The sequence below is a fragment of the Mobula hypostoma genome, chromosome 3 (assembly GCF_963921235.1).
Source record: "Mobula hypostoma chromosome 3, sMobHyp1.1, whole genome shotgun sequence".
NCBI lineage: Eukaryota > Metazoa > Chordata > Chondrichthyes > Myliobatiformes > Myliobatidae > Mobula > Mobula hypostoma.
The window spans coordinates 114,663,371-114,685,896 of NC_086099.1; the positions used below are offsets into that span (position 1 = coordinate 114,663,371).

General features: G+C 53.7%; 1 protein-coding gene across 1 annotated transcript in view; it reads right to left on the reverse strand.

Moving 5' to 3' along the window:
- LOC134344207 (astrocytic phosphoprotein PEA-15) overlaps nucleotides 1–21,892 on the reverse strand; it is a 35,782-nt gene extending 13,890 nt beyond the window's left edge. Inside the window, exons 1-2 of the mRNA XM_063043616.1 lie at nucleotides 21,733–21,892; nucleotides 8,573–8,762 (exon numbers count right to left, since the gene is read on the reverse strand). Of these exons, the coding sequence (XP_062899686.1) occupies nucleotides 8,573–8,759 (187 nt within the window). The 5' untranslated portion in view covers nucleotides 8,760–8,762; nucleotides 21,733–21,892. The remainder of the gene's footprint in view (nucleotides 1–8,572; nucleotides 8,763–21,732) is intronic.
- Between the last annotated feature and the right edge of the window lie 634 nt (nucleotides 21,893–22,526).

Below are 22,526 nucleotides of genomic sequence, written 5' to 3' on the forward strand. Positions count from 1 at the left end.
GTTTAAAAAAAGATATCAAATCCTTACAAAGAGGTAACACATGATCAGAAGATGTAGAATCCCTGAAGGCAGAGTTAAGACACTGCAAGGGTAAAAAGTTTCTGACAGGAGTTGTTTACAGACCTCCAAACAGTAGCCAGGAAGTGGTCTACAAACTGCAGTGGGACATAGAAAAAAACATGTCAAAAAGGCAATGTTCCATAAGTCATAGGGGGTTTGAATATGCAGGTAGATTGGGAAAATCTATTGTAGATCCCAAGAGCGAGTATTTGTGGAATGTCTCGGAGATGGTTTATTGGAGCAGCTCGTGGTTGAGCCCACAAGGGAGTCAGCATTTCTGGATTGGGTGTTGCGTAACTGACCGGATATAACTGAGGAGCTCAAGGTACAGGGTGAGGATCCTTTAGATAATAGTGCTCATGACATGATAAAATTCACCCTACAATTTAGGAGCGAGAATCTAAAGTCAGATATATCAGTACTGCAGTAGAGTAAAGCAAATTTCAGAGACAAGAGCAAGGAGCTAGCCGAAGGGATGATGGCAGAGCAGCCATGGCTGGAGATCATGGGAACAACTGCAAAAGCGCAGGATAGATGCATTCCAATGGTTAATTACTCTAAAGGCAGGGTGATGCAACAGTGGCTGACAAGGGAAGCCAAAGGCAGCATGAGAGAGGGCATATCATAGAGCAAAAATCGGTGCAGAGTTAGAGGTTTTGGACATTTTTAAAAACGAAGACAACTAAAAAAAACCATGGGGGCGAATGAAATATATAATAATAATATAAAATATTAAATATTAAAAACATAACTAAAAGTTATTTCAGATGTACAAAAAGGAGAAGAGAAATGACAGTAGATATCGGACTGCTGGAATATGACGCTGGAGAGAGAGTGGCAGAGGACAAGGAAATGGCAGATGAATTGAATGAGTATCTTGCAACAGTCTTCACTGTGGAAGACACCAGCAATATTCTGGAAGGTCAAGAGTGTCGGGGGCTGAAGTGAATGCAGCTCCTATTACTAGGGAGATGGTGCTTGGAAAGCTGGAAGCTCTGAACGTAGGTAAATCACTAGGACCCGATGGATCAGACATGATGAATGATAGAGCAGACTTGATGGCCCAAATAGCCTAATTCTGCTCCTACATCTTATGCTCTTATTGTGCAAACATGGAGACCTCCTCGTCACACCAGACATACTGTCCTGTCAGGTCATGTCCAACTTTGTATGTCATTGCAAACAGATCACAATCCATTTGCAAATGATCCTGGCTAAATCCCCTTCACTCCCAGTTGTACCACAATATTAACACATCCGTCTCTATAAAAATTATCAGCCTCCCTTACATTTCACCTTGTAACACTGGTAGACTGGTGAATAGGATTCGACACTTCCACCGCCGCAGCCCGAGTTCGATTCCCGGTCAGGGAAGATGGTAGCGTAGCACAACAGTGTTACAGCTCCGGAGTCGGAGTTCAGAGTTGAACTCTGAGCAATCTGTAAAGGGTCTGTATGTCCTCCCTGTGAAACACGTAGATTATCTCCAGCTCCTCCGGTTTCCTCCCACAGTCCAAAGACACACTGGTTAGTAGGGAAATTGGTCATTGTAAATTGTCCCGTGGTTACGTTCCGTTAAATCGGGGAATCAGATGATGCGGCTCATTGGGCTGGAGGGTCTATTCCACACTGTATCGCTAAATAAAATAAAATAAATCAGCTCAGTTGAATGACTCAAACATTTGCCTCAAGTCCAGAGGTACGAAAGTGAGGCAATGATTTAGACTTAAAAGGCACCTGAAGAGCTTGCAGCAGCTCTCTTCCTGCACAATTAAAAGATGCAAATAGTTTATCGACAAGTCCAGAAAGTATTTAAAAGTGCCCTTGACCTTTAACCATGACGAATATGAAAACTGCTCATTAGAACCAGCTTCTTCACAATAACTTGGCAGCGCAGACTCCTTAAAAAAACATGAACCCACAGGCCTATCCCAAATCATACTTCATTTCAAACATTCAACTTTCACGATCTAGGTCAATATCTCACACTAGTTACTCATTTCTAACACATGCCATGCAGCTCAAACCAGCTAAGCACTGGAATTAACAGAACACATCGTACGCAATCGGAGACCCACCAACACCTCGACTTTCTGAGGAAGATGAAGTGTTGTTAGGATGCTGTCTACTGAGATTGAAGTGAGTTAACACATCCATTCTCACATCATTCTACAGATGTGCAGTAGAGAGCATGCTGACAAACTACGTCACTGCTCGGTGTGGAAACTGCACTGTGACGGGCAGGAAGTCTCTACAACGAGGAGTCAAAACTGCCAACACATCACCAGCACCAGCCTACCCAGCACTGAGGACATATATACAGAAAGGTGCCAGGAAAGGGCCAGTGACGTCATGAAGGATCCCACCCACCCTGCTCATGGACCATTTGTCCCACTCCCATCAGGGAGGAGGCTACGTAGCAACCACACCAGGACCACCAGAGTCAGAAACAGTGACTTTCCCCAAGCAGTAAGGCCGATCAACACCTCCACCCACTGACCCGCCCCTCCTCACCCGGATCCAGAGTAACAATTACTTCATTCTCCATTACACTTGCGTGCTGGAAATGACATTAAACAATCTTGAATCCAGGAAGGTACCAGAAGATTGAAAAGCAGACTTGCTTGTTCACAAACAAGAGAAAATCTGCAGATTCTGGAAATCCGAGCAACACACACAAAATGTTGGAGGAACTCAGCAGGCCAGGCAGCATCGATGGGAAAAAGTACAGTCGATGTTTCGGGCCAAAACCCTTCGGCAGGACTGGAGTTAAAAAAGCTGGGGAGTAGATTTAAAAGGTTGAGGGAGTGTATAGAGAAGCAGCAGGTGATAGGTGAAAACTGGAGCGGGTGGGATGAAGTAAAGATTGGGAAGTTGATTGATGGAAGAGACAGAAGAAAGAAAAGGGGGAGGAGCACCCGAGGGAGGCGATGGGCAGGCAAGGAGATCAGTTCAGGGAGGGAAAGGGGGATGAGAAATGGTGAAGCGGGGGGCGGGGGGGGAGAGCCATTACTGGAAGTTTGAGAAATTGATGTTCATGCCATCAGGTTGGAGGCTACCGAAACAGAATACAAGGAACATAAAGTGTGAAATGTAGAAGACAGGCAGCCGCAGGCCAGCGAGCTTAATGTCCCTGTCAGGAAAATGCTGGAGCCGGCTATAAAAGAGGAAATATTAATCATTCAGAAAAACTGAACGCAATCAAAAAGAGGGACCTTGTAGTTCATATCCTCCGCTGCCTAACCATGGCCGCACATGTTAATACAGTGCTAAAGGCACAAGGCAAGCTTGCCTCTATTAGTCAGGCCACTGGGGTCAAAAGTCGAGAAGCCATGTTGCAGTTTTTTATAAAACACTGGCTAGGCCCCATCTGGGTTACAGTGTTCATTTCTGATCATCCCATTACAGGAAGGATGTGGAGACTATCGGAGTGCAGAAAGAGCTCACCAAGAGGCTGCCTGGATTACAGCATACAAGCTATAACTTGGGCTGTTTCTCTGGTATGGCGGAGGCCAAGGAGAGACCTGGTGTCAATTTCATTGTCATACAACCGTACACACGTATATCACCAAACGAAGCATCATTCCTCTGGACAAGGTGCACCACACAGTACATATAACTCACACACCACACAGTACACACGTATATCACCAAACGAAACATCGTTCCTCCGGACAAGGGGCACAACACAGTACATATAACTCACACACACAACTGTACATGTAACAGTACACAGAGAATGGAGAGATGTGGGCCATAAACAGATAAAAGGTATTAGGTGTCAGCAGCTTAAATAGTTCATTACAACACTTTAGGCCAAGGGTGTTCCTATACGGAAATAATCTATACAACACCATAACATACAGGAGCAGAATTGTCCCATTGTGTCTGCTCTGCCATTTTCCTCTCAGCCCCAATCTCCTGCCTTCTCCCTGTATCCCTTCATACCCTGACTATCAAGAATCTATCAACCTCTGCTTCGAATATAGGTAAAGACTTGGTCTCCACAGCTGCCTATGGCAAATAATTTCACAGATTCACCACCTTCTGGCTGAAAATATTTCTCATCTCCATTCCAAAAGGATGCCCCTTTATTCTGAGGCTGTGTCCTCTGGTCTTAGCCTCTCCCACCATGGGAAACATCCTCTCCACATCCACTCTATTGAGACCTTTCACCATTCAATAGGTTTCAACGAGGTCACCACTCACTCTTCTGAATCCCAGTGAACAGAGGCTCAGAACCATCAAACACTCTTCATATGACAAGCCATTCAATCCTGGAATCATTTTCATGAACCTCCTTTGAACCCTCTCCAGTTTCAGCACATCCTTTCTAAGGGGCCCAAAACTACGCTCAGTGGTCCAAGTGAGGCCTTACCAGTGCTTTATACAGCTTCAACATTATATCGTTACTTTTACATTCCAGCCCTCTTGAAATGAATGCTAACATTGCATTTGCCTTCCTCACCACAGACTCAACCTGCAAATTAACCTTTAGAGAATCCTGTACAAGGACTCCTAAGTCCCTTTGCACCTCAGTATTTGGTATTTTCTTTCCATTTAGAAAATAGTCAACCCTTTCATTTCTTCTACCAAAGTGCATGACCATACACTTCCCAACACCGTATTCCACCAGCCATTTCTTTGCTCATTCTCCGAATCTAAGTACTTCTGTAGTCTCTCCAGAGCGCTATGAGAGATCATGCTTAACCTCAGCATCAGGCCTACAATGAGTTGAACAATAGTTGGGGAAGTGATGACTCCCTCCTGTTAGACTGTTTGTGGTAACTTATTTTTAATTCCCCTTCATTTTCCCTTGAGGAAACCATGCTGACTACGGCCTATTTTATCATGTGTCTCCAAGTACCCCCAAACCACATCTTTAATAATTCACTCCAACATCTTCCCAACCTCTGAGGTCAGACTAACTGGCCTATAATTTTCTTTCTTCTGCCTGTCTCCCTTCTTGAAGAGTGGAGTGACATTTGCAATTTTCTAGTCTTCTGGAACCATTCCAGAATCCAGAGATTCTTGAAAGACCATTACTAATGTCTCCACGATCTCTACAGCCACCTCTTTCAGAACCCTGGAGTGTACAGCATCTGGTCCAGGTGACTTATCTACCCTCAGACCTTTGTTTCCCCAAGAACCTTCTCCCTAATAATGGTAACTTCACACACTTCTGACCCCTGACACCAGGAATTTCCATCATTCTGCTAATGTCTTCCACAGTGAAGACTGATGCAAAATTTTTTGTCCACCACTTCGTTGTCCCCCATCACTACCTCCCCAGCATTGTTTTCCAGTTCAATATCCATTCCAGCTTCTCATTTACACTTTATGTATCTGAAGAAACTTTTGGTATCCTCTTTAATATCCAATCTGGAACAGCTGATCCCCTGCTGGGCTCAACCATGAGCTGCTCTAAAAAGCCATCTCATAGGCATTGCAGAAACTCCCCCTCCTGTAATCCAGCACCAACCCGATTTTCCTAATCCGCCTGCATATTGAAATTCCCCATGATATTGTAACATTGCCCTGTTGGCATGCATTTTCTATCTCCTGTTGTAATTTGTAGACCACATCCTCTCTACAGTTTGGGGTTCGGTATACAACTCCCGTCAGGGTCTTTTACCCTTGCAGTTCCTTAGCTCTACCCACAATGATTCAACACCTTCTGACCCTGTCAGCTCTTTCTAATGATTTGATTTCATTATTTTTTTAAACCAACAGAGCAATGCCGCCCCCCTGCCTTCCTGCCTGTCCTTTCAATACAACGTGTATCCTTGGTAATTAGTTCCCAGCTATAATCTTCTTTGAGCCAAGATTCCTACAACATCATACCTGCCAATCTGCAACTGTGCTACAAGTTCATCTACCTCATTCCGTGTACTGTGCACATTCAGATACAACATCTTCAGTTTTTGTCACCTTTTATGTTGCAACTCATCCTGTTGACTGCAATTTCGCCTGATCAGCTGCCTCTCCTCACTACACATTGCCTCTGTTTGTAAACCAGCCACCTCATCTTCAGCAGTAACGTTATAAGACTGCTTCGATAGTGTCACCTGGGAGGTATTTCAAGCTGAGAACATCTCCAAATATACAGGCGGTCACAAGCTTCATTTGGAAGTGCATTGAAGACATTGTTCCACAAGAATCGGTCCAGGTCTACGCAAACCAGATAAACAGTTCAGTGCGTGTTGCTCTCAGCCTTCACGTCCGGAGACCAGCAGGAGCTCCAGAGATGCCACTATGGTTTACATAGAGCCATCACGGTGGCAAAGCGGCAACACGGGAACGAAATCCAGTCACAGCTCTGCAACAATGACACATACAGCGTATGGCAAGGACTGTCCACCATCGTGGACTTCGAGAGAAATCGCAGCAGTACAGCCAACACTGCTGCCTCACTCCTGGACAAGCTAATTTTTTTTTAACCTCGATTCGAGGTTGACAGGACTGAACCCTTGAGGAGTGCCACCGACGAGACCTGCACCTCGGATATCTCCGAGGCGGAGGTAAATAGAGCATTCCAACATGTCAACAGCCACCAGGCAGGGGGCCGGACCCCTACAATTCGCCTACCGACAGAACTGGTCTACCAACAATGCTATAGCCACAGCACTACACACCATCCTCACTCACCTGGAGAAAGGGGATGTATACGTTAGAATGCTGCTCCTGGACTACAGTTCAGCATTTAACACCGTAATTCCCTCCAGGCTCGACAGGAAGCTCAGAGACCTTGGCCTTCACCCTGCCTTGTGCAGCTGGATCCTAGACTTCCTATCGGATTGCCAACAGGTGGTAAGGATGGGATTCCTCACCTCTGCCCCTCTGACCCTCGACACAGGTGCCCCCAAGGGTTGTGTCCTGTGTCCCCTTCTCTACTCCCTTTACACCCACGACTGTACTGCCACACACAGCTCCAATCTGCTGAGCAAAGTCACAGATGACACAACAGTGATTGGCCTTATTTCTAGCGGTGACGAGACAGTCTGCAGAGGAGAGTTTGACACCCTGACACAGTGGTGCCAGGATAACAACCTCTCCCTCAGTGTCCAATAAACAAAACAGCTGATTGTGGATGAGTGGAGGAAGGATTAAAGGCTCGCCGTGATCAACATCAATGGGTCTGCAGTTGAGAGGGTGAGTAGTTTCACGTTCCTCAGTAAATACATCACCGATGTTCTCACCTGGACTGTACACACCAGCTGTGTGGCAAAAAAAGTACAACAGCGTCTCTTCCATCTCAGGTGACTGAAGAAGTTTGGCATGAGCCCCCAAATCCTCAAGACATTCTACAGAGCGCTACTGACTGGCCGTATCAGTGCCTGGTAAGGGAACTGCACCAACCTTGATCACTGGGCACTCCAGAGAGTGGTACGGACAGCCCAGCGCATCTGTGGACGTGAACTTCCCTCCACTGAGGACATTTATAGCAGCAGGTGCAGAGAAAAAGGGGCTGCTTCTGTCTGGCAAACAGTAGCCAGGACCAACAGGCTACAAGCCATTAGACTTTTAAATTCACATGTCTGTACATTGTGACGGAGTCATAATGCAAAGATTTTTACTCCCTTCTGTTGTGGGATGGATGTAAGATTTAAATAAATTTTATCATCCGTCTTTCATACTTCTTGCATTGAAATACACACAGCTCAGGACAGTAGTTGCACCATGCTCAACCCTTTGATTCCTGACTTTTGTCTGAGGTCTCACCACACCTGTCTCCACAACCCCTCCACTAAATGCTTTGGCACTCTGGTTCCCATCCCCCTGCAGCTCTAGCTTAAACTCCACTGTGCAGCATTAACAAACCTTCCCACTACAATACTAATCCCCCTCTAATTCAGGTGCAAACCGACCCTTTTGTATACATCCTACCTTCCCTGGAAGAGAGCCCAATAATCCAAAAATCTTTTGCTCTCCCTCCTACACCAACTCCTTAGCCACGTATTAAACTGTATAATCTTCTCAGTCTGGTCTCACTAGCATATGGCACGGGTAGCAACCTGAGATCAAATCCTGAAGGTTCTGCCCTTTAACTTAGCACCCAACTCCCTGAATTCCCTATGGAGAACCTTGTCACTTGCCCTACCCCTGTCACTGGTACCTACATGGACTCTGGCTGTTCACCCTCCCACTTCAGAATGCTGAAGACTCAATCTGAGATATCCTGACCCTGGCACCCAGGAGGCAATGTACCATCGGGGAATCTCATTCTCACTCACAAAACCTCCTGTCCGTTCCCCTAACTCGCGCTCCACGTAGCAAACCTGGGAAAAGTTCTCTGGCTTATGCCTTCAATCATCCTGTCCAGATCTATCAAGTCACTCCAATGAGAAAAGCCCGAGCTCAGTCACCCTCCCCTCGTAAAACATAGGGATCGGGAATTCAGGCCAAGTCTGAGGGTATATTCCTGCGGTGGAGTTGGTCAGGGCCTTCTGCATGTACCTGGTGGGGGTGATGTAAAGGTTATTGAGGGCTGGGGAAGAGGGTGTGTTTCTACCTTTGGAGAGTTTGTCGTGTTTCTCGAGGAAGCTGAACCATTCCTTACAGCAGGTCAGCTCCTCGTTCTTATCGCTCGGGATGTCCTCCTTGCAGGCCAGCTTCAGCTGGGCCAGGTCCTCCAAAGTGATATTGGACGACAGGTCCTCCAGCAAGGCAGCAAATTGTCCTGGCACGGTGTCCGTCATGGTCTGTATGGGGGAGAGAGAGAAAAACGGTCAGAGAAACGGCAAGACGATAGACTGGAGTCGGGATGAGAGGAAAGGGGGGAGTCAAAATGAGGAGTGACGAAGTGGGGGAGCTTTGACGGGGTAAATGGAAGAGGGGACGAGGGGATGGGGTGGTGAAGAGTTAAAGACAGGCAGAAAGAGTAGGGAGGAGGAGAAGAATTGGAGGATAGGGGAGAGGAAGGGCTGATGAGGTTGGTGCCAGAGGAAGGTTTCAGAAAGGAGATTTGAGAGGGGTTGTAAGTAGGGTGGGGAGAGACAGGGTGGGAGGGGGGAAGGTATGGTAGTGGTTGGAGTTGCAGAGGGAGTGGGGAGTAAGACATGGGGAGGACTGGGGAGAATCTGACAGACAGAGAGAGAGAAAAATGGAAGCAGGCAGAGGAGGTCGAAGGCGAATCTGCCCATGTCTCCTCTCCCAACTCTATATCCTGGCACACGATGTGTAGTGGTTAGCTCAGCGTTACTGTAGTAGCAGATCAGAATTCCATTCCAATGCCATCGTGACCGAGTGGGGTTTCTCTGGGTGCTCCGGTTTCCTCCCACAGTCCAAAGATCAACCAGGTAGGTTGTTAATTGTTCCATGATTAGGTTAGGGGTTAAATCCGGGGTTGCTAAACAGTGCGGTTTGAAGGGCCGTTTCCACACAGTCTTCCAAAAAAAAATAAATCCCCTTTGTCAGGCTCTTGTGTTACCTTCTTCTAGAACCATTTCCCAGTCCTCCTTACCTGTTTCGCCCCTCCCTCCTCCTCTCACCACCTTCCCCTCTTGAACAGACAATTTCAACTCGCTCCTGTCCACAGCTCCCTCCACCCAGCGAGATGATCCCATCACCGCCCCCCCCCCAAACTCCGACTTTGTCAACAATTCCACATCCAACCTGCGGTTGCCCTGACAACCAGGTTTCCCTGTGGTGCCTGGGGAGAGGTTGCCAGGAACTGTTTGGCCCACTGCATGCTGAACCTGAGCTTAAGGTCGAATCTCAGGGAAGGGCTGGGCCTGGGGGCTGAACCAGGCTAGGCCCAGTTCAGTGAGGGGCAAGAATTGAACAAAACAGGGAGCAGCTGTCCCACAGAGGTGAGCACCATAAAACATCGGCCATTCAGCCCATTGAGTCTGCTCACCAATCTGATTTATTATCCCTCTCAAGCCCATTGCCTTCTCCCCGTAACCTGTGATGCTCTGACTAATCAGCGACTTGGCCTCCACAGCTGCCTGTGGCCATGAATTCCATAGATTCACAGCCTCTGGCTAAAGAAACCCCTCCTCATCCCTCTGGTCCAAGACTCCCCCACTACTGGAAACATCTTCTCCACATTCACTCTATCTCAGCCTTTCAATATTTGGTAGGTAATGCCTGGGGCCCTGTCCCAAAGGGAGGTGGTGAGCCCTGGGGGGGGGGTGGGGGGGTGCTCTGTCTGAGAGAGCAGGGAATGCCTGGGGGCCCTGTCCCAATGGGAGGTAGGAGGGAGAGAGTGCGAGGCCCAGGCTGAGATTAACTCCGAAAGTAATCTGTGCTTTGCCAAGGACAATGACCATCCCCCCCACTATCGGGAAGGGTTAACCAGATGGTGAAAGGTGCAGCAATCTCCCAGAGCTAGTTATCATTCTGGGAGCATCACAGAACCTCAGCACGTGATTCCTGTGCCACAGAAACAACACCGTATCCATTCAAGCTCGCTTCAATGGAGCCTCTGACAAACAGGCCAGTTTGACAGACAGACCGACAGCAGTGAGCACCCCCAGTCTGTACTCAGTACCAGACACCCAGCCGCCTTGATTAGATCGCATCCTGCAATTCAATCGCAGCAATATGTGATTTTTTAGGTATTGATTTTATTTAGCGAAACAGTGTGGAACAGGCCCTGCCCAACATCACCCAGCAACCACCAGCCCAAAACATAGCACAATTTACAGTGACCTACCAGCCAGTATGTCTTTGGAATATGGGAGGAAACCAGAGCACCCGGAGGAAACCCACTTGCACACAAGAAGGATGCACTAACTTCGTACAGACATTGTCAAAATTGAACTCTCAACTCCATAAGTGAGCTGTCACAGCTTCCCACTAACCCACAGGTTCCCATGGTGCCCCAACTAGATCCCAGGCTGGAACCCAAAGCCTACACATGCTGTTGATTATGTAAACACCCCGATCCCTCAATGAGATCCCAGCCCGCAACCCACTTCCAGGGATTTGCCGTTCTGAATATTGGGCGTGACTCTATAAGTGCTCAGAGAGTCGTAGTTCAGAGTTCAACTCTGGCGTCTTCTGTAACCAAGTTTCTATGTTGTTCCTGTGTCTGCGTTTCCTCCAGTGGCTCTGGTTTTGTCCCACACCCAAAGATGTACCGGTTAGTAGGTTAACTGGTCACTAAATTGTCCTGTGATTAGGCTTGGGCTAAATTGGTGAGATGCTGGTCGGTGTGGCTCAAAGAGCTGGAAGGACCTGTTTTGTACCTCTAAATAAAATCAAATGGATATAACCCATAGAGCACTCGATTAGATCCCAGCCTGTAAACACATTCCTGGGGATCTATTTAACCTACAAACTCCATATTAGGTTGCATTGGAATGCAGCAAGTTTTGCCAGTCTGCCTCACCATTTCCGACAGGATTCCAGTTGTGTCACCCAGTGCATTGCCTGCCAGGGAGCTGGCTGCAGATTAGATGATCCTGCAGCCATTGTTTGGAAGATGCTCTGATGCAGGGTGGGGGCGGGGTGGGGATGGGAAGGAAGAGGCGTTCCCAGGTCCCGTGGTTGATGGGGAGACTAAGAGTTCCTGCTGGGACCACAGACAATGAGGTCATTCAGGCAAGCAGAGTCTGTGAGTCATTGGCAGGCAGATCACACCAGCCCAATTGCTGGCTGTTCACCATCGCACCCCACACTGTCTCCAGCACCACCCCACCACTCTCCATCTCCCCCTCCTCCGGCCACTCTCCCCTATCCTCCGCATCTCTCCCTCTCACACCCACCATCTCGCTCACTTGTTCCTGCCTCCTGTTCACCCCTGCAAGCCGTGAGTCTGTTATCATTGCCCCCCCACCCCCACACAGTCCATGTGCATGTTTTGTTACAATGCTTAATGGCTTTGTGGTTCCAGAACTTTCCGTCCTGTCTCATTACCCGGCCGTCCGGGCGACATCCTCTCCTGGCACAGACCCAGCACAGAGCAGCCAGTGGAACTAAACAATCAAACCAGCGAGGGAGGAGGGGGGAGAGGGTGGAGGGATGAATTGGAGGAGGGGAAAGGTAGGTCGGGGGGGCGGAGGATGAGGGGACAAGGTCGAGGGGACGGACCAGGGGGAGGGACGAGGGTGAGGGACGAGAGGAGGGAGAGGGGATGAGGGGTGGGGAGGAGGTGTGCGGGGGCCACCCCAGAAAACACACACTCACATTCTCCCTCTCCCTGTTACACGAACACACACACACTCACAATCCCCCTCTCCATTACACAAACTACTTCCCTCTAACATGCACATACTCCCTCCCCGTTACAAACCCTTACCCTCTCTCCTACACACGATCTCACACACTCGTAACAGTCACAGAATCCAACACACTCACATACATCCCCTCCCTGTCACACCAGCAGACACCCACACATTCTCTCACTCAGCTTCCCTCTCCCTCACACCTGTACTCTCTCCACCCTCTCTCACGCCCGTGCTACATTGCCTCAACCTGAGCCCCCTCCCCCAGCCGCACACTCACTCCCTATCCCTCGCACACGCTCACTCCCTATCCCCCAGCCGCACACTCACTCCCTATCCCTCGCACACGCTCACTCCCTATCCCCCAGCCGCACACTCACTCCCTATCCCTCGCACACGCTCACTCCCTATCCCCCAGCCGAACTCACTCCCTATCCCTCGCACACGCTCACTCCCTATCCCCCAGCCGCACACTCACTCCCTATCCCTCGCACACGCTCACTCCCACTCCCTATCCCCCAGCCGCACACTCACTCCCTATCCCTCGCACACGCTCACTCCCTATCCCCCAGCCGCACACTCACTCCCTATCCCTCGCACACGCTCACTCCCTATCCCCCAGCCGAACTCACTCCCTATCCCTCGCACACGCTCACTCCCTATCCCCCAGCCGAACTCACTCCCTATCCCTCGCACACGCTCACTCCCTATCCCCCAGCCGCACACTCACTCCCTATCCCTCGCACACGCTCACACTCACTCCCTATCCCTCGCACACACTCACACTCACTCCCTATCCCTCGCACACGCTCACTCCCTATCCCTCGCACACGCTCACACTCACTCCCTATCCCTCACACACGCTCACTCCCTATCCCTCGCACACGCTCACTCCCTATCCCTCGAACACGCTCACACTCACTCCCTATCCCTCACACACACTCACTCCCTATTCCTCAAACACGCTCACTCCCTATCCCTCGCACACGCTCACACTCACTCCCTATCCCTCACTCACACTCACTCCCTATCCCTCGCACACACTCACACTCTCTCCCTTTCCCTCGAACACGCTCACACTCACTCCCTATCCCTCGCACACACTCACTCCCTATCCCTCGCACACGCTCACACTCACTCCCTATCCCTCGCACATGCTCACACTCTCTCCCTATCCCTCGAACACACTCACACTCACTCCCTATCCCTCGAACACGCTCACACTCTCTCCCTATCCCTCGCACACGCTCACTCACTCCCTATCCCTCGCACACGCTCACACTCTCTCCCTATCCCTCGAACACGCTCACACTCTCTCCCTATCCCTCGCACACGCTCACACTCTCTCCCTATCCCTTGCACACGCTCACACTCTCTCCCTATCCCTCGAACACGCTCACACTCACTCCCTATCCCTCGCACACGCTCACACTCTCTCCCTATCCCTCGCACACGCTCACACTCACTCCCTATCCCTCGCACACGCTCACACTCTCTCCCTATCCCTCGAACACGCTCACACTCTCTCCCTATCCCTCGCACACGCTCACACTCACTCCCTATCCCTCGCACACGCTCACACTCTCTCCCTATCCCTCGAACACGCTCACACTCTCTCCCTATCCCTCGCACACGCTCACACTCTCTCCCTATCCCTTGAACACGCTCACACTCTCTCCCTATCCCTCGAACACGCTCACACTCACTCCCTATCCCTCGCACACGCTCACTCCCTATCCCTCGAACACGCTCACACTCACTCCCTATCCCTCACTCACACTCACTCCCTATCCCTCGCACACACTCACACTCTCTCCCTTTCCCTCGAACACGCTCACACTCACTCCCTATCCCTCGCACACACTCACTCCCTATCCCTCGCACACGCTCACACTCACTCCCTATCCCTCGCACACGCTCACACTCTCTCCCTATCCCTCGCACACGCTCACACTCACTCCCTATCCCTCGCACATGCTCACACTCTCTCCCTATCCCTCGAACACGCTCACACTCACTCCCTATCCCTCGAACACGCTCACACTCTCTCCCTATCCCTCGCACACGCTCACTCACTCCCTATCCCTCGCACACGCTCACACTCTCTCCCTATCCCTCGAACACGCTCACACTCTCTCCCTGTCCCTCGCACACGCTCACACTCTCTCCCTATCCCTTGAACACGCTCACACTCTCTCCCTATCCCTCGAACACGCTCACACTCTCTCCCTATCCCTCGCACACGCTCACTCACTCCCTATCCCTCGCACACGCTCACACTCTCTCCCTATCCCTCGCACACGCTCACTATCCCTCGCACATGTTCACACTCACTCCCTATCGCTCGCGCATGTTCACACTCACTCTCTATTGCACACAGTAACTGACCTAATAACGCACGCATCCTTACGCTCCCTCCCTATCCCTCGCACACACTCACTCCCTATCCCTCGCTCACGCTCACTTACTCCCTATCCCTCGCTCACACTCACCCCCATCCCTCGCTCACACTCACTCACTCCCTATCCCTCGCTCACTCACACTCACTCCCTATTCCTCGCTCACTCACACTCACCCCCATCCCTCGCTCACTCACCCCCATCCCTCGCTCACGCTCACTCACTCCCTATCCCTCGCTCACGCTCACTCACTCCCTATCCCTCACGCTCACTCACTCCCTATCCCTCACGCTCACTCACTCCCTATCCCTCGCTCACACTCACTCCCTATCCCTCGCTCACGCTCACTCACCCCCTATCCCTCGCTCACACTCACCCCTATCCCCTCGCTCATGCTCACTCACTCCCTATCCCTCGCACATGCTCACACTCACCCCATATCCCTCGCTCACACTCACACCCTATCCCCCTCACACACGCTCACTCACTCCCTATCCCTCGCTCACACTCACACCCTATCCCCCTCGCTCACACTCACACCCTATCCCCCTTGCTCACACTCACACCCTATCCCCCTCGCTCACACACACCCTATCCCCCTCACTCACACTCAATCCCCCTCGCACATGCTCACACTCACCTGCTATCCCTCGCTCACACTCACACCCTATCCCCCTCGCTCACACTCACTCACTCCCTATCCCTCGCTCACACTCACTCCCTATCCCCCTCGCTCACACTCACACCCCATCCCTCGCTCACACTCACTCACTCCCTATCCCTCGCTCACACTCACTCACTCCCTATCCCTCGCTCACACTCACTCACTCCCTATCCCTCGCTCACACTCACTCACTCCCTATCCCTCGCTCACACTCACTCACTCCCTATCCCTCGCTCACACTCACACCCTATCCCTCGCTCACACTCACACCCTATCCCCCTCGCTCACGCTCACCCCCTATCCCTTGCTCACTCACACCCTATCCCCCTCGCACACGCTCACTCACTCCCTATCCCTCGCTCACTCTCACTCCCTATCCCTCGCTCACACTCACACCCTATCCCTCGCTCACGCTCACACCCTATCCCTCGCTGACGCTCACCCCCTATCCCTCGCTCACGCTCACTCACTCCCTATCCCTCGCTCACTCACACCCTATCCCTCGCTCACGCTCACTCACTCCCTATCCCTCGCTCACACTCACCCCCTATCCCTCGCTCACGCTCACTCACTCCCTATCCCTCGCTCACGCTCACCCCCTATCCCTCGCTCACGCTCACTCACTCCCTATCCCTCGCTCACACTCACCCCCTATCCCTCGCTCACGCTCACACCCTATCCCTCGCTGACGCTCACCCCCTATCCCTCGCTCACGCTCACTCACTCCCTATCCCTCGCTCACGCTCACTCACACCCTATCCCTCGCTCACACTCACACCCTATCCCTCGCTCACACTCACACCCTATCCCTCGCTCACGCTCACCCCCTATCCCTCGCTCACACTCACCCCCTATCCCCCTCGCTCATGCTCACTCACTCCCTATCCCTCGCACATGCTCACACTCACCCCATATCCCTCGCTCACACTCACACCCTATCCCCCTCACACACGCTCACTCACTCCCTATCCCTCGCTCACACTCACACCCTATCCCCCTCGCTCACACTCACACCCTATCCCCCTCGCTCACACTCACACCCTATGCCCCTCGCTCACACTCACACCCTATCCCCCTCGCTCACACTCACACCCTATCCCCCTCGCACATGCTCACTCACTCCCTATCCCTCGCTCACACTCACTCCCTATCCCTCGCTCACACTCACACCCTATCCCCCTCGCACACGCTCACTCACTCCCTATCCCTCGCTCACGCTCACTCACTCCCTATCCCTCGCTCACACTCACACCCTATCCCTCGCTCACACTCACCCCCTATCCCTCGCTCACGCTCACTCACTCCCTATCCCTCGCTCACACTCACCCCCTATCCCTCGCTCACGCTCACACCCTATCCCTCGCTCACGCTCACCCCCTATCCCTCGCTCACGCTCACCCCCTATCCCTCGCTCACGCTCACTCACTCCCTATCCCTCGCTCACGCTCACTCACACCCTATCCCTCGCTCACACTCACCCCCTATCCCCCTCGCTCACGCTCACACCCTATCCCCCTCGCTCACGCTCACTCACTCCCTATCCCTCGCTCACGCTCACTCACTCCCTATCCCTCGCTCACACTCACCCCCCCCCTATCCCCCTCGCTCATGCTCACTCACTCCCTATCCCTCGCACATGCTCACACTCACCCCATATCCCTCGCTCACACTCACTCCCTATCCCGCTCGCTCACACTCACACCCTATCCCTCGCTCACACTCACACCCTATCCCCCTCGCACACGCTCACTCACTCCCTATCCCTCGCTCACACTCACTCCCTATCCCTCGCTCACACTCACTCACTCCCTATCCCTCGCTCACACTCACTCACTCCCTATCCCTCGCTCACACTCACACCCTATCCCTCGCTCACACTCACACCCTATCCCCCTCGCTCACGCTCACCCCCTATCCCTTGCTCACTCACACCCTATCCCCCTCGCACACGCTCACTCACTCCCTATCCCTCGCTCACACTCACTCCCTATCCCTCGCTCACACTCACTCCCTATCCCTCGCTCACACTCACGCCCTATCCCCCTCGCACACGCTCACTCACTCCCTATCCCTCGCTCATGCTCACTCACTCCCTATCCCTCGCTCACACTCACACCCTATCCCCCTCGCACACGCTCACTCACTCCCTATCCCTCGCTCACGCTCACTCACTCCCTATCCCTCGCTCACACTCACACCCTATCCCCCTCGCACACGCTCACTCACTCCCTATCCCTCGCTCACGCTCACTCACTCCCTATCCCTCGCTCACACTCACACCCTATCCCTCGCTCACGCTCACCCCCATCCCTCGCTCACGCTCACTCACTCCCTATCCCTCGCTCACTCACACCCTATCCCTCGCTCACGCTCACTCACTCCCTATCCCTCGCTCACACTCACCCCCTATCCCTCGCTCACGCTCACTCACTCCCTATCCCTCGCTCACGCTCACTCACACCCTATCCCTCGCTCACGCTCACTCACTCCCTATCCCTCGCTCACGCTCACCCCCTATCCCTCGCTCACACTCACTCACACCCTATCCCTCGCTCACACTCACCCCCTATCCCTCGCTCACGCTCACTCATTCCCTATCCCTCGCTCACGCTCACTCACACCGTATCCCTCGCTCACACTCACACCCTATCCCTCGCTCACACTCACACCCTATCCCTCGCTCACGCTCATCCCCTATCCCTCGCTCACACTCACCCCCTATCCCCCTCGCTCATGCTCACTCACTCCCTATCCCTCGCACATGCTCACACTCACCCCATATCCCTCGCTCACACTCACACCCTATCCCCCTCACACACGCTCACTCACTCCCTATCCCTCGCTCACACTCACACCCTATCCCCCTCGCTCACACTCACACCCTATCCCCCTCGCTCACACTCACACCCCTATCCCCCTCGCACATGCTCACACTCACCTGCTATCCCTCGCTCACACTCACTCCCTATCCCCCTCGCTCATACTCACTCACTCCCTATCCCTCGCTCACACTCACTCCCTATCCCTCGCTCACACTCACTCCCTATCCCCCTCGCTCACACTCGCACCCTATCCCTCGCTCACACTCACACCCTATCCCCCTCGCACACGCTCACTCACTCCCTATCCCTCGCTCACACTCACTCCCTATCCCTCGCTCACACTCACTCACTCCCTATCCCTCGCTCACACTCACACCCTATCCCTCGCTCACACTCACACCCTATCCCCCTCGCTCACGCTCACCCCCTATCCCTTGCTCACTCACACCCTATCCCCCTCGCACACGCTCACTCACTCCCTATCCCTCGCTCACGCACACACACTCCCTATCCCTCGCTCACACTCACACCCTATCCCCCTCGCACACGCTCACTCACTCCCTATCCCTCGCTCACGCTCACTCACTCCCTATCCCTCGCTCACACTCACACCCTATCCCTCGCTCACGCTCACCCCCATCCCTCGCTCACGCTCACTCACTCCCTATCCCTCGCTCACACTCACACCCTATCCCTCGCTCACTCACACCCTATCCCTTGCTCACGCTCACTCACTCCCTATCCCTCGCTCACACTCACACCCTATCCCTCGCTCACGCTCACTCACTCCCTATTTCTCGCTCACACTCACCCCTATCCCTCGCTCACGCTCACACCCTATCCCTCGCTCACGCTCACTCACACCCTATCCCTCGCTCACGCTCACCCCCTATCCCCCTCGCTCACGCTCACCCCCTATCCCCCTCGCTCACGCTCACCCCCTATCCCCCACGCTCACGCTCACTCACTCCCTATCCCTCGCTCACGCTCACTCACACCCTATCCCCCTCGCTCACGCTCACCCCCTATACCTCGCTCACGCTCACTCACACCCTATCCCTCGCTCACACTCACACCCTATCCCCCTCGCTCACGCTCACCCCTATCCCTCGCTCACACTCACTCACACCCTATCCCTCGCTCACACTCACTCACACCCTATCCCTCGCTCACGCTCACTCCCTATCCCTCGCTCACGCTCACTCACTCCCTATCCCTCGCTCACGCTCACTCTCTCCCTATCCCTCGCTCACGCTCACCCCCTATCCCTCGCTCACGCTCACTCACTCCCTATCCCTCGCTCACACTCACACCCTATCCCTCGCTCACACTCACACCCTATCCCTCGCTCACGCTCACCCCCTATCCCCCTCGCTCACACTCACTCCACCCTATCCCCCTCGCTCACGCTCACTCACTCCCTATCCCTCGCTCACGCTCACTCACTCCCTATCCCTCGCTCACGCTCACTCACACCCTATCCCTCGCTCACACTCACACCCTATCCCCCTCGCTCACGCTCACCCCTATCCCTCGCTCACACTCACTCACACCCTATCCCTCGCTCACACTCACTCACACCCTATCCCTCGCTCACGCTCACTCCCTATCCCCCTCGCTCACGCTCACTCACTCCCTATCCCTCGCTCACGCTCACTCTCTCCCTATCCCTCGCTCACGCTCACCCCCTATCCCTCGCTCACGCTCACTCACTCCCTATCCCTCGCTCACGCTCACTCACTCCCTATCCCTCGCTCACGCTCACTCACACCCTATCCCTCGCTCACACTCACTCACACCCTATCCCTCGCTCACACTCACTCACACCCTATCCCTCGCTCACGCTCACTCCCTATCCCTCGCTCACGCTCACTCCCTATCCCTCGCTCACGCTCACTCTCTCCCTATCCCTCGCTCACGCTCACTCCCTATCCCTCGCTCACGCTCACTCACTCCCTATCCCTCGCTCACGCTCACTCACTCCCTATCCCTCGCTCACACTCACTCACACCCTATCCCTCGCTCACGCTCACTCACTCCCTATCCCTCGCTCACGCTCACTCACTCCCTATCCCTCGCTCACACTCACACCCTATCCCCCTCGCTCACGCTCACCCCCTATCCCTCGCTCACACTCACTCACACCCTATCCCCCTCGCTCACGCTCACTCACTCCCTATCCCTCGCTCACGCTCACTCACTCCCTATCCCTCGCTCACGCTCACTCACTCCCTATCCCTCGCTCACACTCACTCACACCCTATCCCTCGCTCACACTCACACCCTATCCCCCTCGCTCACGCTCACTCACTCCCTATCCCTCGCTCACGCTCACTCACTCCCTATCCCTCGCTCACGCTCACTCACACCCTATCCCTCGCTCACACTCACACCCTATCCCCCTCGCTCACACTCACACCCTATCCCCCTCGCTCGCTCACACTCACTCCCTATCCCTCGCTCACGCTCACTCACTCCCTATCCCTCGCTCACGCTCACTCACTCCCTATCCCTCGCTCACACTCACACCCTATCCCCCTCGCTCACGCTCACCCCCTATCCCTCGCTCACGCTCACTCACACCCTATCCCTCGCTCACGCTCACTCACACCCTATCCCTCGCTCACGCTCACACCCTATCCCTCGCTCACGCTCACTCACTCCCTATCCCTCGCTCACACTCACTCACACCCTATCCCTCGCTCACGCTCACTCACTCCCTATCCCTCGCTCACGCTCACCCCCTATCCCTCGCTCACGCTCACTCACTCCCTATCCCTCGCTCACGCTCACTCACTCCCTATCCCTCGCTCACGCTCACTCACTCCCTATCCCTCGCTCACGCTCACTCACACCCTATCCCTCGCTCACGCTCACTCACACCCTATCCCTCGCTCACGCTCACTCACACCCTATCCCTCGCTCACGCTCACTCACACCCTATCCCTCGCTCACACTCACTCACACCCTATCCCTCGCTCACGCTCACTCACACCCTATCCCTCGCTCACGCTCACTCACACCCTATCCCTCGCTCACGCTCACTCACACCCTATCCCTCGCTCACGCTCACTCACACCCTATCCCTCGCTCACGCTCACTCACACCCTATCCCCCTCGCACACAGTAACTGACCTAATAACGCACGCATCCTTGTTCCGACACTCTGTCCCTGTGTCTGTCTCTGTCTCTGTCTCGCAGACATGGTCTTATTTGCACACAGACACATTCGGCCACGGGGCTTCTCGAATAGCGGGGCACAGGATCAGCGCAACAATGCTGTTGTTCCCCACCCCTGTCTGTCCGTGTGCGCAGAGAGAGGCCGTGATTTGTCAGTCCCTGACCTTCCAAACATTTCCCGTCTCGGCCCAGCCCACAACGTCTAATAGCCGAGCGGTCGGCCAGCTCATCCCCGCGTCGCCTCCCGCAGCGGAGCGGAATGGCAAGGAAAGGCATTTCAGTGAAGGGAGAGGCCGGCTCCCTGTCGCACGGCCCGGGCATGGAGGGGCGCAGGGGCAGGACGGAGACGGGGAGGGAGGGAGAAAGGGGCGGCAGGCACAAAGTCAAGCTGACCAGAATGCAGATGGGGAAGGAGGGGAGATGTTCTCTCCTACCGGTAGCTGGCTCGTTCCTGTGGGCAGATGGTCGCTGGGCGCCGGAGACAGCCACCTCCCCGAAGCCGCTCGTTCCCCTCTTCCCCGGGGGCAAGGATGCGAGAGAGGAGGACAGCGGGAGGGAGAGGGCGGGAGGGCGGCAGGAGCAGCCCGCTCATTGGCGCAGGCTCCGTGCGGACAGCGGGGAGCGGCGATCCGATAGGCTGCCGGCCTGGCAGGGTGACGTCAGGGGAGAGGCAGAGGGAGGGAGAGGAGGTAGAGGAGGGGAGGGAGTGGGAAAGAGGAATGGGAGGAAGTGGAATAGAGGGAGTGGGAGAGAGAGGAAGGAGGGAGGGGAGGCAGAGTGTGCGAGGGGAAAGGAAGGGAGAGAAAGGGTAGTGAGTAGGAGGGAAACAGGAGTGGGGTGTAGGGGCAGAAAGGGAGGTTGAGAGGGGTAGGGAGGTTGAGAGCAGTGGAGGGAATGGAGCGAGTGCGATGCGTAGAGGAGTGGGACAGGGGGAGTGGGGATGGATAGAGGGAGGGAGAGGGGAGGGGGTTGTGGAAGTGGGAAGGGTTAGAGGGAGAGAGAGATGAGGATGGGGAGAGGGAGAGGAGATGGAGGAAGGGAGGGGAGAGGGAGAGAGGGAAGGGTAGAGGGCTGGAGGGAGCTGAGTAAGGAGATAGAGGGGGGAGAGAGGTGGGAGGGGGAAAGAGGAGGGGGACAGGAAGAGGAAGGTGGGAGGGGAGAGAGAGGAGAGGAACAGGGAGAGAGAGTGGCGGAGAGGGAGGGAGGGAAGCTAGGAGAGGAGGGGACA